Source organism: Thermobia domestica, chromosome 11 (genome assembly GCF_964235325.1).
Source record: "Thermobia domestica chromosome 11, izTheDome1.hap1.1, whole genome shotgun sequence".
NCBI classification, from domain to species: Eukaryota; Metazoa; Arthropoda; class Insecta; order Zygentoma; family Lepismatidae; genus Thermobia; species Thermobia domestica.
Genome location: NC_137464.1, coordinates 142,694,329 through 142,707,697, shown reverse-complemented (window position 1 = coordinate 142,707,697; position 13,369 = coordinate 142,694,329). Strand labels below are relative to the sequence as shown.

Genomic DNA, 13,369 nt, shown 5'->3' with positions numbered 1-13,369 from the left:
TTAGCCTGATTTATACTTAGTAAGCCCTCTAAGTTTCATAAGAATAGCATTATTCTATCTAGAGAAATAAACATATTTATATAAAAAATATGCTATGTGTACTGTTCATTTTACAATATTCATTAGTGCAGATAAAATCACATATAACTTCCACGAAAATTACAATATAAGCACGGTTTATATCTTATTGGATTTGAAATAAAACATATTTTCAATGATGTATACACCGTGTCACCATTTTATATCTACTTAATAAATAATACAAAAGAAGTGAGTGGTATCTTCTTAATAAATGGACACTTACTTACCTCAACTAATATGTTTTAGTTGTCGACTTTCTTCTGTGTTTGGTTTCTGGAACATCTCTTAAGTGTCCAACAGTAATCAGCTAGCATTTTTGAACTACACTGTCACTGGTACCTCTTCTCCATGGAGGAAATGTCCTGATGAAAATGTTCCCCATACTCATCACTAACAGCACCAAGCTTTTCAGGAAATAAATGCAGGTGGGAGTCTAGAAAGTGAACTTTAAGGGACATGTTGCAACCCATTTCATTGAATGATTGCCGGAAATCACTCACAATTTCACGGTAATTTGGGGCTTTCTTGTTTCCTAAAAAAATCTCTGTTAAACATTTAAATAGACACCAAGCTGCTTTCTCAACCAGAGTTAAGAGATCCTCAAATTTTTGGTCACGAATCAAACATCTTATTTGGGGGTCTACAAAAATCCCTAGCGTCACTAACCCGAGGAATTTTTTCCTTGAGGTAACAAGATCCTGCATTACTTTTGTCCATTGTCCTAACAAAGTTTTTGAAGAGCCCCAACTTTATGTGAAGAGGAGGTAGAATTATCTAATCAGGGCTCACCAGTGAGGAATAAACAGCATTCTTCTGTCCAGGAGTTAATACATGCGTTGGCCATTCCTTCTTGATGTAATGTTCCGCTTTGTTCCTGCTGTCCCATTCGCAGAGGAAACAACAATATTTCGTATAACCAAGCTGCAAACCCATTAACAAAGAAATGACTTGTAAATCACAGCAAACGGTCCACTTGTATTTCTCATACTGAATTTTTTCTAACACTATTTCGATGTTTTCATAGGTTTCCTTCATATTAGTTGCATAAGCCAAAGGCACTGAAGGAAATTTGTTGCTATTGTGCAAAAGGACAGCCTTAAAACTAGTTTTCAAAGAGTCAATAAGCAATCTCCACTCTGTACTTATATGTGCATGTCCAAGTATATCCATCACAGCACAGACATTATTACAGTACACTAAATCATTTTCTTGAGAATAGTAGTTTTGAAACTCTGTATGAAGGTTTCGAAAAATACACACTTTAGTGTCACGATGGAGCAGATTCCAGCCTTAAGTTTAGAATCAAGAAGTTCTGTCTGTGTATTGGAGAGTTTTAAATCCCGTATGAGGTCATTTAGTTCACCCGGAGTTATCAGATGGGAATCCAATGTAGATGTGTTTCCTACATAAGTAGGATCATCATCTTCATTTGGAACTTCAATAGTTGCCTCAAGTACGTAATCCTCATTTACCGTAAGATGAGGAGGAGGTACCGGTACAGGTAATTCTGCACTGTGTGGAACTGGCCTAATTGCTGATGCAAATTAGGGTACTGTACTGTGTGGTTAGATTTACTGCTTATTTCTTTTATCTGTGTCATACAAAAGTAGCAGTCTGAAGAATGATCTTTTGGTTCCCTCCAGATCATCGGTACTGCGAAGTACATGTTTCGTCCACCATTTGCCCACCCAGTCAGACGTTTCACGCAAGTACAACAAATGTAGTGAGGAACCCATTTCTTATCCTGGTCTCCTACACAGCAACCAAAATATAACTGATAACACTTCCTCACAAGTGGAGTAAAACATCGACGTTGTGATTTAAATATCAGCTCCCCACATACATAACAGAAATTGTCCGGTTTATTTACACACATCTTGTATCCTGTAAGGTATCACACACATACATACATACACACACACACACACACACACACACACAGGAATCTACACTCCATCAAATTCCCACAAAATCCCTCTAGACATTCCCTCATACAAAAATGGTGACATGGTGTACACATCATTGAAAACGTTTTATTGGAAGTCCAATGAGGTATAAACCGTGGTATATTGTAATTTTCGTGGAAATTATATGTGTTGAAGACCGACCCGACCCCACCCGTGACCCAAATTGACTGACCCGACCCGACAACCCGACCCGAGCTGACCCGATTGGCCCGACCCAAAGTGACCCGAGTGAACCAACCCGAGGTGACTTAACCCGACAACCGACCCGAGTGACTTGAACTTACAATCTAACCAGTTTGAGAGAGCTAGAACTTTACAAAACTGCCACCAGAAAAAAAATGCTGACCAATTCTTATGCATAAACCATTGTTTCGGCTTTTTTTACTTGTAGTATAATTATCCTCCTCCTCCTCCTCAGTGTTCTCCCATTAATAAACAGGCCAGTTTCCGTGAATTAGGTAAGAAGCTTCCATTTTTGCGATTTCCCGCTAATATCTGCCTCGCAACCCAACATAAAGTACCACCCTCCTTATTACAATCTATCAATTCCAACCTTCTTACACACTCTCGCTCTCCTGATATCACCCCCTTTACTACATCCCTCAGAATGCAATCCCTTAGCAAGATCAAAACTTGTGATCCGTCGATTTTTCGCTTCCTTATATCGTCTAATATTGCTCTCGTCTCTTGCATTTTTTCAGCATTTCCTTATTCGTTTTCCTCTCTACCCTGCTAACCTTCTTTATTTTACTCCACATCCAAATTTCCAAGGTTAAAATTTAGGCAATCAAGTTCAAAACTCAAAATAAAATTTGACTGAGTTCTGAAGACAAGTTCTGAAGGCTAAAAGAATAAAAGTTCTGAAGACAACATTATTTTCTAGTAAGGAATGTATATAGAACTTCTTTTAATATTTTTTGCTGTGTAATAAACAACAATTTCATCACGTTAACATTCCGATTTTTATATTTAAAAACAGCGTTGCTGTCTGATAGAATCATAAGGAACTAATTGCACTGAAATATCATTCTGTAGGGAATTACCTTTTATTTTTTCTTGATTAATTTATCTAGAAGATATTTGCAACGTTATATAAAATTAGCAAGTATTTTATTGCGGAGAAAGTCAAATCACTACTCCAGCAATAATAATAATAATAATCTGAAGGTGACCAAGAAAGTTCTGTCTCTTTGTGGAGGTCTGTGTTCAATTGGCCCTCACACCGTGAGTTGAATGCGAATGGATATAAGGTGAAGGTCAGTTGTTGGACGAGACGAGACGAGACAGAATTTTCATGAAAGGGTACGAGATGAGACAGAGCTCTTTCAATAGAAACATATGCACTTTTCCAGACGAGACTACCTTCACGACACATTTTCGAAACGAGAATGCCCCAAACCAGGTCTCGTGAGCAACACTAGTGAGTATATCCAACATACTACTTGGTTGTGGCTGTTCAGATGCACCGTGAACGTGCGTAAGGACTGAGTGAACATGGGGCCTTCACAGAGCGTCATAAGGGCTTGTTTGCTGTACGAGTTCAAATTGCTGCTCCGCGGAGCGGAAGATATGACAGGCCTTTGGTGAGGGTGTCGTGACTACGCGGAGAGTGCAGTGGTATGACGGTTTAAGGACGGTGACGAAACACTCGAAGACGCACCACGTGCCGGAAGACAAACAGATGTTCAAAATAAAGATCTTCGGGCAGCAATTGAGGCGAAGACAGACATGTGAGGAACTGGTACTACCTTTCAGTGTAAGTGGAGAAACCATTCTGCACCACCACCATCAACTTGGGAAGCACTGCAAGTTGGGTTGATAGGTCCTACATGATTTGACTTGGAGCCAGAAAGCAACGCGAGCAGACACCTGTGTTTCTTTGGTGTCTCGTCTGAGGAAGGAGCAATTTCTGAACAGGGTGTTGACATGTGATGGGAAGTGGGTCCTGTACGAAGCTCCACGGCGCCGTCATTGTTGGTTAGCATCCCATGAACCGGTTCAAAAACAGCCCAAGCCAGCACCACGCCAGAATAAGGTTCTCCTGTGCATTTTGTGGACTGCTCGAGGTATCGTCCATCGGGAACTGCTACCAGCTGGTCAGATCATCAATGCAACTGTGTACTGTCACTGTGTACTGTCTGGATCCAGCAGTTCTGAATCGCAAAGGGGTCCTCTTGTTACAAGGCAACGCTAAGCCCCACGTGGCTAAAATGACCCAGTACATCATTCTACGCCTTGGATGGAAAACACTATTGGATCCGCCATACTCCACGGACATTGTACCGTCCGATTACCACCTGTTCCATTCCTTGGATAATCACCTTAGAGAACGCCAATTCAAACAGCTAGTAGAGGTTCAATATGCACTTGATATCTTCTTCACTTCACGTCCCACCAAGTTCGACTGCGATGGAATCCATGGCCTTCCAGAACGTTTTCAGAAGGTCGTCGAGGCTGATGGAGACGATTTTTGATATTCCAGGTACGTCTTAGGTTACATACCAATGTTCGAAGGTGTTGGTGAAAAGGCGGCGGAACTTTCTTGGGCACTCTTAAAGTTATAATAATAATAATAATAATAATAATAATAATAATAATAATAATAATAATAATAATAATAATAATAATAATAATAATAATAATGTGTCCTGCCCAAAGGCAGATGTTTGATCCGAAGGTCCATGGGTATTGATTCCAGCTCGTACCAAGTAAGTTTTCTGGTGGACAAACCCCATGTGCATGGGTTTTCTCGGTGTTCTCCCATTTCCTCCCACTTTCTTCATTCAACCACTTCAATTATTTCTCATCATCACTGTCTCTCTTAGCGTTGGTGCATAACGTGGGACGTTAACTATATATTTCCTTTCAATTTCACTTAATGTGACATTTAACTTGACATAGAAACGCAGAAAGGAAAAAAGTCAGTAGTAATATTAATTACAATTACAATACCAATTAGTTAATATAGGGTAAAATTAAAATTTTATTACTATTTCACCTTCAATTAGTCACATTTATCATTCATTCACCAACGTCGAATTGAATTCCACAACAAAGCTCTTTATAGTATTCCGTATAGAAAATAAGTGAAGAATGTGACGACCCGACCCGAGTGACCCGACACGAGCTAACCCGACTGACCCGACCCGACAACCCGACCCGTAACCCGACCCGTTTGAGAGCACTATCAGAGGGGTACTATTTACAGTACAATTTATTTTGTATGGTTTAGCATACTTTAAGGCTACCATACTTTTTGAAAACAGAAAAAACGGGACATCTTACAAATTAGTAATAAATATTGCATTTTGTATTAATTTTATCTTTCGAATTTTACTACAGTATCGCACTAGTTATACAACTTAAAATAATGTATTAATATAGTCCATACTCAGTGGCGTATTTAGAGGGAGGGCTTCCGGGCTCAAGCCCCCCACCGAAATCTTACTTACTATAGTATAGTATATGAAATATCTTGCAGAATTTTCATATTTTCAGGCAAAGCACCCCCGGAAGTTAGCAAAGCCCCTCCCGAAACAAAATCGTAAATACGCCACTGTCCATACTTAATCAACAGTGCTAAAAATTATTATAGAAGCTAGAAGCTGTTATACAATATAAACGCAATCAGTGAACATACAATATTTAGGCAAAAATTATATTTTCAATATTATTACGCATACCACCTTTACATGCTCTACATGTCTATAAAGAAAAATATCCAGATTTATGAAGTTGTTTCAAAATTTCAATAGGCTAATTTATTGTTGTTAACCTAAAATGCGAACTAAAAGAAAGCAATTTGCATAATTGTTTTTCTGAAGCAGAAAAAAATGTGTTTTCGGGGCTGGTCTGCAACGTCACAAGAATTTGTTGCCACCTCGGGGTATACATTCTTACTTTTAGTGATAAGAGTGCTACTTAGGAGGATTTAAACATTGCATGTTATATCCGGGGAAGCAGCGATTGCAATAATAATAAAGATTAGAATGAAATTGTTCCTATAGTATTGTCGGAATTGAAAGCAAAAGGAATAAGTCGATTTTATTATCTTTTCAGAAATTTTGATATGTAATTAATAATAATAATAAAGAAAAAAACAGGACAAGAAGGAAAATTTCTGCACACCGGGACAAATTTTAAGAAACCGGGGCGTATGGTAGCCTTACATACTTATTTGCATGCGGAGTGTCAGTACGGAGCCACTACGTAGCAGAGTTGAAACAAAACCTCGTAAATAGGTTGCCAACTCAGGAAAACAAAATTACCGGCACACCCTCAAAATTCTCTGTACAAATGAGAAACTGAAGACTGTATTGATCGTTATTGTATTTACCAGCAATTGCCACTTGTTTAAAATTATCGAAACAGATGAATAATACTGGATATTAATCTTTATGTAACAATAGTTGATTCATAAAATGAAATTTATTCTATAAACTTCACTTCAAACAAAGGAAATTGCTTTAAAAAGTCATTTTCTACTCTCAATAAATGAATAAAATTCTTTTACAATAAAATATAAGTGTTATCAAATTTGTTATGTTAAATAAATAAAAAAAAAAACTGCCATACGTTAAAAAAATATCGATAATGTATAATACAACGGAAATTTGTGTTTGTAAAGGCACTGTTGAAAAATTTCGATGTTCAATGTTATATTCTGGATTGCAGATTCCAAAATACCGGTCAGAAGGGGTCTAATAAGAAGTTTGTACCGATCACCGGCCTTAATCAAAATTACAGCAAATACCGGCCAGTTAGCAACTCTACTCGTAAATCAGAATGCTGAATGCACCAAAATACTTCACCATGCATTCTATAGTTTCTGCAAAATGAGTTTAATGAAGATGATCATATAAAACAAAATACTGTGTTATAATTTTCCCTTTAACAGTCTACTTTGTGGATTTGTTATATCTTCCACTTATCAGTTTCCTGTATGAGATGAGAATAACGGTTTCTGCGCAAGATAGAAAGAAAAAAATACATTTTTCTCATAAGGATTCAGTTCACGTAAGAAATAATGAATAAGTTTAATAATAAGAGCCGAGGAGTGAAAAACTAACTCAGCAATAATGATTGTAAGTATAAATATAAATATAAAAAAACAAAAAAAAAAAACATTTAATTCCATCATCGTTAGGATAAGATCAATATAGTGAATCACACGATAGTGTGAACAAACCAAACCACACAATAGTGTGAACAAAGTCCTGTTAGAAAAATACTCCATAAATGTGACACATTTTTTTAATGCTTCTACCATTTATACAAACCCTCACATTGTTTTCGTTCTGGCGGCGCCCCTAATAGAGTACAAACGAAAATTTCGCCTGCACATTTCTGTGCAAATGATGTACAAGCGATTGATATAATTTGTGATTGAATTGGATATGGTGGGGGCTACCATTTAGACAGCCCCACTTTGTTTTCGTTCTGGCGGCGCCATTAATTGTGTACAAACGAAAATTTGGCCTGCACATTTCTGTACAAACAATGTACAAACGATTGCGATACTTTGTGATTGAATTGGACATCGTGGGGGGAGCTACCACTCAGACAGCTCCCCACTTTGTTTTCGTTCTGGCGACGCCCCTAAGTTTGTTCAAACAAACATTTCGCCTGCACATTTCTGTACAAACGATGCACAACGAATGCGACAACTTGTGATTGAATTGGTTTGGGGGGGGGGCTACAACTTAGCCCCCATTTTTTCTGTTCTGGCGGCGCCCTTAATTATGTACAAACGAAAATTTCGGGTGCACATTTCTGTACAAACGAAGTACAAACGATTGCGATAATTAGTGATTGAATAGAACATGTTGGTGGGGGGGGGTACCAGTTAAACAGCCCCAATTTGTTTTCGTTCTGGCGGCGCCCCTAATAGTGTACAAACGAAAATTTGGCCTGTACATTTCTGTACAAACAATGTACAAACGATTGCGGCAATTTGTGATTTAATTGGACATGGTAGGGGCTACAATTTAGGGGAACTCCCTCGAGAGGAATCACTCTACTTATTTATTGCAAAAAGCAGAATTTAAAAATTCGCATTCGTCCAAAGTTATCGTGTGAAGTAACAGCCGTTTGTATGTACGTACTAATATTGATAAGTTCCACTACGCGATCCCAATTAATAGTTCATATACCCGCGCCACACACACACACACTAGCATTTGTACACACGAAAGTGTACCTGGTAGTATCCACACGCTTACGCCGGAAACTAGAAACAAACACACACACACACACACACACACACACAGGGACAGAGAGAGAGAAAGAGAATATCTTGTTGTACCTTTATACTGAATGCACCATTACTCACAAAATCAGTTAAAAAAGAAAAAAGAAAAAAGTTGTAAATGAAACTTTCAAAGATTGGTACCACTGCTGCGTGTCACACATGAGATTGTTCCATAATGATTGATTCGTAATATGATGTATATGGGTTTCTTAATGGTAGTATAACAAAATGCCTTCAAATTGACCACTAAATAAAAAGTGAAATTTATTTCTCAAATTTTGTAAAATCGAAGTCGGTGGGCATTATGGGAACAGTCTACAATAACAATATATGCAAATAAATATTAATATACTTCACGTTTTCCAGTGGGTGCAAGAAAGCTTCGAATAGTATTTGTTGCCAGAAGCATTAGCTGATGTAATATATATATATATATATATATATATATATATATATATATATATATATATATATATATATATATATATATATATATATATATATATATATATGAAATACACATCAAGCTTCGTTCTTTACATATAGAATGAAAAAATACATTAACAAACAGGTATATTGCTATATTCTTGAACACTATTTATGACGATTCTATTTTTGAAATTGTATCGAGTATTTATCTTCATTATTTCGAGTTACATTTTAGTGCCTATTTTACTGCTATTTTTTTAAATTTTAAGTGCCTATTTGCCTGCCTATTTTCCAAGTTTTTAATGCCTAAATATCCGGTCTCTACTTATAACAGATTTTGCGGGACCCTCCAAACTTGCCGCTTCATGCAAATGCACGTGTTACAGATATGGTAGAGCCGGATCTGCATATCATATATATCTAGTCGACAAATTATTTATGTATGATATTTAGAAAAATACTATTAGGCAAATTAGTATTATTTTTTACCTTTAGACAAGTTATTTGAATGTTATACTGTTCGTGACATTATTTTCGTACATATTAAAGGCCTGCTTTCACGAAAAAACAAAATTTCATTTCTACTTTTATTTCTTAATTGATATTTATGAAAACTGCTGAAACCCGAATTGTTAATAGGTATGGTATTCATGTAAATTGTAAAATTATTCTAGCGTATCAGTATCTAGCGTTTAATTTATGTTGCATTTTACAGTGATTACACCTACATAAAAATCTTTCATACTTAAATAGACGTAAGATGCATTACAAATGACTATTTGAAAAAAAAAACGAAATTTAGAAAAAAACGAGAGGCAATGTTTTTTTTCTAAAAAAAACCGCACATTTCTGAAAAAATACGAACTTTTTTTATTTACAGCACTAGGTACACGTGGTCCGGGTTTGATTCCCAATGGGAGTGCATTTTGGCGTTCACCCAGTGTCGTGACCATAGTGCTCTCAAACGGATCGGGTTGACCCGACTCGGATCGGGTCAGCTCGGGTTGGGTCGGGTTGTCGGGTCGGGTCAGTCGGGTCAACTCGGGTCGGGTTGTCGGGTCAGACTACTCGGGCCGGGTTGTCGGGTCAGGCTACTCGGGTGGGGTTGTCGGGTCGGGTCAATCGGGTCAGCTCGGGTCGGGTCAACCGGGTCAGCTCGGCTCGGGTTGTCGGGTCAGGTCAATCAGGTCGGGTTATCGGGTCGGGTCGGTCTTCAATCCGACCCGACCCGACCCGTTGAGAGCACTAATCGCAGGAGAGAAGAGCTGCCGGAAGAAGAGTGGCGGTTGAATGTATTATTATTATAAAATGATCAGATCTCGGAACTTGTTAAAATTAGGCTAGTTGGTGTTTGGATCCTTCATTTAAAATAACTGAATACTTCTTGCACCGTAATTCTAATATTTGATCTAGAAACGAAGAAAGGAGATCGCCAGAAAAAAGGATGAAGTTGTAATTATTACAATAAGATGTCCTCATCTCCGAATTTCTTAGAGATATGAAATTTGGTGTTTGAAATTTTCATCTAAAATAATTTAACACATATATCGGAAACTTTAGAAGTTTAACCTAAAATGAAAGAAAAAAGAATGGGAGAGCAGTTCTATGTAGCCTATACAAGACGTTTGAATCTTGTGCAAGAATTCGACTTTTAAAAATTCTATATGAAAGACGTAGACGTACGTAAAATATTAAACAAATAAAACGTAGGAATTTGCTAATACAAAATAAAATTTCTTTTGTTCTTTCTGGTTTACAATCCATCGAAAATATGATGTTCTGAAAAGAATATTGAATTTCATGTTCTCTTGTCGATCATGTTGTCCGCAGCAGTACTTACTAGGAATTAGGAGTAGGAATTAGATTTCTGAGGTTTTGACATCTATAACCATATTAGCCCATCATGTGTGAGGGAGAATGTCCCTCGGGGATCATAGTATCTGGGGAATTGGGGAGGAAGAAAGGCATGAGGATGGAAGGAATAGGTCTTGTACCATTATGGTAGGTACTATCTCACCATTCGCCTGGTATCAATGATGAAGGCCCACGAAAACCCACTCAGAATGATTGGCCTGAAAATAGCTTTTACACTTTTTCGACCGAGTGTCCCCACTAGAAATCGAATGACATTGACTGTTAATTCCAATGTAAATTAAGAGAGGAAGTTAAGGAAAAAACTTAGGTAAATACTTCAAAGAAAATTAACTTTCAATAAATGAAAATGTTTGCGTAAAATTTTAAAAAGCAGAGCATTATTTCCTTCGGCTTTAGGCCACATGGGTAGTACAGAGCACAAAAAAATCAATTTTAATTACCAATGAGAAAAACTGACCATGAGTTTGTGCGGCACGCGTAAGTAGATTGAAAAGGTAACAGTGTTTGATATATTATAAGAGTTGTTTACGATATTTTTAACACGAACCTTTTAAGTTCTGAAACGAAGGTCAGATAGAGATCTTCAAGATGAAATATGTCCTAAATAACCAAAAGTGGACTTCATTCTTTTTCGCAACGAACTCGTCATATTTTGCTAGGTTCTTAGCATTTTAGAAGCACTAGGGTTTTAAAGTTTTAATGTTGATTTTATTCCTGTTATTGGTAATGCACCATAATGTTGTTAATGATTTATCTTGATAATAAAATCAATCATGATATAGTGATTGTTTCTCTTCTCTCTTTTTTTTTAGCGCATAAGACAATTTATGCTCCCATGGATAAGTATTGGCCTCATTGGACTCATTGGATTGTTTGTGATGCTAATTGTCTCTCAATTTTTCATGGATTTCAAAAATGGAACAAGTATCTTTGCTGGAGGAATCTTGATCATAAGTAAGTAAAACGAATCATCTCAAATGCCATCGTATGTAATATCTCAGTTATGAAGATTGGCTCAATTGAAACGCTTAGAGGAAAAAGGTGTTATATTACATTTTTCGAAACATTGAATTCTGGCGATTCATGCATATGTTATGCTCATGCACATGTGAAGAAATTTAGAAACGATGAATGGTGGATGTCAACAGACGTAGATGTGAAAGTCAATTTTCCCAAACTGTACAATTTTCCACCTTTATCTTCTAACCACTTGAATTCTATGTCAAATGGGCCAGAAACCCATGAAACCCTAGTCAACCGACTTAAAATTTTTATCAAATTTAGTAAAAAAATATCATGGGTTGAAATTCTAAGGGTTTCTATTTTGACTCATCTGTTTGTTTAAAAATTTTAAGTTTTTACTTAGTAATAATCTTGAACACTCTCAAAATCAAATCATTTTATTAACCTATTAAGACTTCCATTATCCCAAACATTTGTAGTTAATAAGTTTAATTTATATCTTGATTTTACGTTTCTTTTTTCGACATACGTATTTCATATTTATAATTAATGGTTAATGTATTTACTTGACGAACGAGAATAGCTACGCACCTAAAAGCGACTATAACTCTTTGGTTATGACTACCTAGATTCAATCAGCATTATCCCTTCATTTGGAAAATTGTCCCACGTTGTGTAGTGTAAAAAAATAAAATAATTATCTATCTATTATATATTTTAATAACAATATAAACGTGAGATTGCGATACTGTTTCACCTTAACTTCTCTTTCTCACTTTCTCGTCTTCTTAAATATCAACCAAACGACATACTACATAAAGAACTGCGAATTTATGTTCAATTTATCCTTCGGCTCTGATTTCACTCAAATACTTATATGCTAACGGTATGTAAACTAAATCTCACAACTTCCGGTATCAGGGATTTTTTTTTATTTAAAAGAACGAAATATCAGGTTTAATCTTCGTATATTATCTTTATTCAAAAATAGATATCTGACGAAGTAAGAAAAAATTGATAATACGAAAATAATGCTCTAAAGAAAAAATCAGTCAGTTTTCGCTTAAAACTCTTAAAAAAAAAAAAAAACTTTGTCAGTGAAGGTTCAAACTCGGAGCCAATCACTTCCTAACTAAATTCACTAATAGACCAGGAAATGCTCTAAGTTTAAGGGGTCCTGTGGCATAAGTTGGTCTGCCCACACTATTGGAATAGATCCAAATGCTTGGAGTATCTACACAAGACTCCAGAAAACAAAAGAACTGTGATAAGGATGTCTATCTAATAGCATTAATAGAAGACAGGTAAGGTTCGAGGAAAAATGACAGTCCCTTTTTTTGGAACTATAAACTGGCCCATAAGATAGACTTTATCCTAAAAAACAGTCTCTCTCTACGAGACAATAAGCTGGCCACCAATAACTAGGCCTTGCCCTTATGAACGGTCTCGCTCTAAAAAGAGACCAGAAACTTATTTCTTTTCCAAGAGATAACCACTAACACTGGTTTGGTTAAGGGAAAACAAATAACTTAAAACCAAGAAACCAAGCTCTTGGACAAGGGGACTCGAATCCAAAACCATTTGAGTTCAAATAAAAAACCTAAGTGGGAGAAAAATCAAAAACCTAACAAACAAAATCTCCCCATAAAATTATTACCTTAACATATCTACAAATTGTCCTATTCCCTATCCATGGTCTTTACAATTGACGATCCTAACCTTCCAGCATTAACAGCATAGCCAAAAAGAAAAATCTGGTTGATCTAATCGGATTAGGACCCTTAGTCGTACGTGCATAACTTTG

The 13,369-nt window shown here is 36.5% G+C and overlaps 1 protein-coding gene across 1 annotated transcript in view; it reads left to right on the top strand.

Moving 5' to 3' along the window:
• Positions 1-13,369, top strand: part of LOC145664465 (uncharacterized) — a 630,204-nt gene that overhangs the window by 499,574 nt on the left and 117,261 nt on the right. Inside the window, exon 5 of the mRNA XM_081731165.1 lies at positions 11,415-11,556. Coding sequence (XP_081587291.1) covers positions 11,415-11,556 — 142 coding nt within the window. The remainder of the gene's footprint in view (positions 1-11,414; positions 11,557-13,369) is intronic.